This window comes from Miscanthus floridulus, chromosome 19 (genome assembly GCF_019320115.1).
Source record: "Miscanthus floridulus cultivar M001 chromosome 19, ASM1932011v1, whole genome shotgun sequence".
NCBI lineage: Eukaryota > Viridiplantae > Streptophyta > Magnoliopsida > Poales > Poaceae > Miscanthus > Miscanthus floridulus.
Genome location: NC_089598.1, coordinates 65,371,519 through 65,376,759, shown reverse-complemented (window position 1 = coordinate 65,376,759; position 5,241 = coordinate 65,371,519). Strand labels below are relative to the sequence as shown.

Here is a 5,241-nt window from a genome sequence, read left to right as displayed (position 1 = left end):
TCGCACCACCCTGGAAGGGTGGGAGAAGGAGTTGCTCGTAGAAGGTTTCGGCAAGGGTCTCCATAGAGCCCTGAGACTCGGAGCCCGAATTTTCCTCCGGGATGGTCTGGAGGGGCACTCCGGGGCACCGGCCTAAGTGTAGCATGTTGATGGCTGGCGGAGGCTGGACGGCGATCTGGTCAGCGAGTAGATGGGCGCATTCCACCTGGTCGACGAATTTGCCCCTCAGGGCGTCTTGGCAAGTGGCAGCGATGTTGGTGAGCCCGAAGGGTAGAGCCGCAACTCCTGGAGTTTTCTGGTCAGCCTCTGATAGATTTGGATCAGAGGGTGGTCGGCGCTGAACCAAAGTGTCCAGAGCCGATTCGTCGATGGAGAGACAATCGGCGAGCTTCAAACCGACCCGATCGATGGATTCGATCAGATCGTCGTTGTTGATCTGCCTCCTCTGGTAACGAGGATACGGGCAGCGAGTTGTTGATGAAGGAGGCCTCGGAAGCGGTTTCGAGATCAGATCTGCAGTCGCAGGTGCAGGGATGATCAGAGCAGAATCGATCTACACCGGCTCAAGGAGCTCTCCGACTCCGTCGGCGTTGATGGTCCATGAGATCGATCCGACCGTGAAGATCTGGCCAGGCTGCAGGAGGGACGAAGAGCCTGTGGAAAAAGTCATCTTGTTCGACAAGGAAACAGCACGCACACCCCTACCTGGCGCGCCAACTGTCGACAGAATATCGTCGGCAGTCCTCCGAGAGGTATCCCACGAGGGTAGATTGATCGGCAGGGGAGCGTGAGATCAAGAACAAGAAGGCAACAGAGACACACGAGTTAGATAGGTTCAAACCGTCAGTATGACGTAATACCCTACTCCTGTGGTCTGTTGGTTTGTATTAGGTATCGTATGATACTGCGTGTGTTTGGAGGGGGTCTCTGCCCGCCTTATATAGTCCGGGGAGCAAGGTTATAAGTCGGTTAGATCTGAGAGATAACCGGAAAGTAATAACTGATTACATGAATCTTGGGATCATACATATCCTAACAGATCTCGTAGTATCTTCGGGATATCTTCCAGATGTCTTGCGGAAGGCGCCGACTAGGATCGTGCCCCGCAAGGCTTCGTCTTGTGGGCTTGGCCACCCCTGAGGGACGCAGCCCATTTGATCTGTCGTGGGTATCCGGAGTCGTACCCCCACAGGCCACGTTGCCAGTGCAATCATCACTGACACGATATGACTTGAATGCACATTCTGTTTTTATATATTGAAAAATATGTCAATATGGTAGTCACTCCACATGGTTACAAATAATAATTTAAGTAATAGTTACCTCCACCAAGAAACTGCATTGTCTCAAAATCTTTAGGAGCATCTTCTATGACCAATTCCTCTTCTATGTCACGTATATGATCTGTTGCATAGGCGCTTGAAATTAAGGTGATGCATGCAACAAAATGCTGACAAAGAAAAAAACTGCATTGGTGAACAGATTTGTAAAACCAACCTTCATCATCAGAATCATGGTTTGTAGGTTTGAATAAAGCAGTATCAAACTCGACTTCATCATTGGTGTCTACACATCTCGGATGTACATGTGTCACAGGCATATGGTTAACATTTTCTTCCTGGATAAGAGTAGGGCACGCTCGGTGGTTGTTATCCGCTGCTCTTGCTTTTTTATAGTCCCGCCTCTGCTGTAGCAATTTTGCCTTGGTTGTCGCATCCATGTTTAGGTACCAGTTTCGGAAACTGATCTGCTTGCAGTGCTTGAGCTGGCACCTGATCACCATTGCACACAAGAGATATATTTGATCCAATCTCCACCCCTCGAAATTTACAATGTTTTAGTTAGATGGTAACATACCTGTATTAATCACGGTGCCGTTTGAACTCTTGGTCTGCAAAGGCCTCAATGGTGGTCGCTGTTTCCTGACGTACTCATCATTCCTATGTAGCCAGTCGTTGGACTCAATTGGATTATCATTTTCCTGGTCACGATGTATTGATGCTTGGCAAATAGCCGAAACACCACTTTCTTGTGGTGTTTTTCCTCCTGTGACTTTTAGTTTTCATTTAAACAACACTTACCAGAGGCATATTATATTTTATTATCTCTTCGTATATCGTAAAGAATTATAATCAATTGCATCGACAGAGACGACGTACCCAACCGAGATGGCGCCAAGGTGGAATATACTGCTTCTGTCATTTTAACATCTGTGCAACCGGATATAGGTTCTACATCACATGGTTCTGGGTGTATAAAAATTAAGTGTGTTATTCATTTCGATGCATAAACAAAGAAGAATAGTATACATGATCAGATTGAGGATACCATGATCAGGAGTCGTTAGTATTGCCGGTGTTTTTTTCCTTGCACGGTATTCACGTTGCTTTCTATTCCGCTCTTCTCTTTGTTCGGTGGTTTCCTCGGCCCTTTTCTGTGTGCGGTATTCACTTTGTTTTCTATTCCTTTCCTCCCTCTTTTTTCTCTCTTCATCATCTGCAGGTTCACTTTCACGTATATAATGCGTGTCACAGTTTCGCAAAAAAAATCTGAGAAACTGACCAGGAACCATGGCAGCTAACATACCCCGTCTGATGATATTTGATATGTCGCTAAAAGCAGGGCGGGTTGGTCGTTTATCCCCCATGATGGACCACCTAATAATGTAAGGATCAGAATTGATACAAATCATGTATTAGAAGGAATAATGAACAAATATTGTCTTGGTTGCATAATAATCTAAGGATCGGAATTGCTACAAAATACTGTGTATCTCAGACATAACATTCTCAATAACCACTTACTTTCTCCAGAACTAATACTCTTGTATTTTGTATGGCAGATGCGGATCAGTTCTGAAAGCATTTGAGGAACAAAAAGTAACCATATTTCCATAGCATCAATCCTTAGTAAATTCAACACACTCAATGCTGATTTCTGTTGGAAGCTAGAACATTGGTGATCTGGAAAGTGTAATGACAGTGGAAGCTGGAAAGTGTAACAAAAAAAATATGCTGGCAGTGCAGTGAGTTTCTTAGGTCAGCTTCAACTCAATCATGATGATGTACATCATCAGTACATGTTTGTAGCACACTGAAAAGCAAATGAAAAGCAAAGCAGTATACTTACTGCCCTGGCGTCCCGTCGTTCGCGTGCGGCCTAGCGGCGTGCGTCCTAGAGTCCTGGCGTCCCGTCGTGCGCCTGGCGGGGTGCGGCCTCACGGCGCGGCGTGCGTCCGGCGGCATGGTGGCCTCGTGGCTGGGCGTGCGTGCGTCCGGCGGCGTGGCGGTCTCGCGGCTGGGCGTGCTTCCGGCGGCGTAGCGGCCTTGGCACCCTAGAGGCTTGGCGGCGGCGTGGCTCCCTGGCGGCCTGGATTCGGTGGGCGGGCGCTGGACGTCGGGGAGCAGAAGAGTTCGCGCGTGAGAGGGGGCGTCGAGGAGAGGGAGAGTCACGCCTCGTGCTGCTTCGCGCGTGGGGCGGGTGCGGGACGGGAGGAGGAGGGATGAGAGTGATGAGGTTTGATCCAAACAGTTGGATACGAGTGAGAAAGACAAAAGGGCGTACAGAATGAATCTCGTTCTTTCATTTGAAAAGTTAGGTTTCGTTGGACGTATTTTTCAGTGCACTTAGGAGAGTTTACGACTGTGGTGGACAGTTTTTTGTGTGGCTTTTAGGAAACTTTTATCGGTGCATTATATGTGGTAGATACTTCATATCCCATCGAATGTTTGGACGCATGCATGCAGTATTAAATATAGACTAAAAAAAGTAACTAATTACGCAGTTTGCGACTAATTTGCTAGACAAATCTTTTAAGCTATTAGTCCATAATTTAACTATGTGGTGCTACAGTACATGTGAGGAGAGGGAGAGTCACGCCTCGCCCTGCTTCGCGCGTGGGGCGGGTGCGGGACGGGAGGAGGAGGGATGAGAGTGACTGAGGTTTGATCCAAACAATTTGGTCATTTGGATATGAGTGAGTAAGAGAAAAGGGTGTACAGAATGAATCTCGTTCTTTCATTTGAAAAGTTAGATTTTGTTGGATGCATTTTTTTGGGTGCATTTAGGAGAGTTCACGACTGTGGTGGATAGTTTTTTTGTGTGGCTTTAGGGAAGTTTTATCGGTGCATTATATGTGGTAGAGAGCTCTCTATCTCATCGAATGTTTAGGACACATGTATAGAGTATTAAATATATACTAAAAAATAACTAATTGCGTAGTTTGCTACTAATTTACGAGACAAATTTTTTAAGCCTAATTAGTCCATAATTTAATAATATGGTGCTACCGTAACATATGCTTATTCACAGTATCGTTTTTTTTAAAGTACTTCTACTCACAAAGTGTATACATCGAAATCAACTTGTACGTTGGGGAAAAACATGAAAAATCTTATAAAGGTGATGATTGCTACAATTGAAAGGGTTCGTGGGACCAAATCTAACAAAAAATACTTTACAGATAGAAATATGGCCTTACTTTAGGATAGGGGTGGAACGAATATATATTATAATGTTGATAAGTTTATGAAAACATATGTAGTAACATCTACCATACCAAATAAGTACAATATTAAGATAAGTTCTACAGTGAATTTACCATAACTAAGTTGATGATGTAGATGTTAGCATATTTTAATATAAAATTTAGTCAAAATAGAAAAGTTTGATTTACAGTAAAAATAAAAAATTATTTTTGAAGTAATTGAGTATGTACTTGACACACCCGGTTTTTAGGATAAAAATGAGCACCAACAATATTTGTGCCAGAAAGTCAGTATCACACAATCCAGTGACAAATAAGGAAGATACTAGAAATTGTGCATTATTAATTATTACATAACATTAAAACAGTCATTACATCAAGACTTACTAGTTTTTAATAGAAACATAGCGGGAGTGATTCTCTAAACTTGGGTGAGACTCCATAAGCCATAGGGACATCGATTGGTTAACCTCAGCCTAAAACATTAGAACTCCACAAGGTCTTCAACATAAATTCCACCATCTACTACTCATCCGGGATTTTGTTAAATTGTAGCAAGTGTGAGCACACCATAGTAAAAAAAAAGTATAACATGAACTTATGCAAGGCTCAAAAGGTTAGACCTATACTGTGGTAAGCATTTTAATACGGATACGGATCTGGTCGAATACGAATGCAAAACGAATGTCTCAGATTCGGATTTTTATTCGGATATTTACTCAATTCAACTCAAAGCGCATATTTGTTAAATTCAA

At 43.9% G+C, this 5,241-nt stretch overlaps 1 protein-coding gene across 1 annotated transcript; it reads right to left on the bottom strand.

Moving 5' to 3' along the window:
• Positions 1-882: 882 nt before the first annotated feature.
• On the bottom strand, positions 883-3,506 carry LOC136529613 (uncharacterized). Its single transcript, XM_066522689.1, has 8 exons — positions 3,130-3,506; positions 2,587-2,657; positions 2,329-2,496; positions 2,160-2,246; positions 1,858-2,046; positions 1,498-1,772; positions 1,324-1,404; positions 883-1,244 (listed from the first exon to the last, which is right to left on the bottom strand). Exons 1-6 carry the CDS (start codon positions 3,243-3,245, stop codon positions 1,723-1,725), a joined length of 681 nt encoding a protein of 226 aa, XP_066378786.1. The 5' UTR covers positions 3,246-3,506; the 3' UTR covers positions 883-1,244; positions 1,324-1,404; positions 1,498-1,722.
• Positions 3,507-5,241: the final 1,735 nt, after the last annotated feature.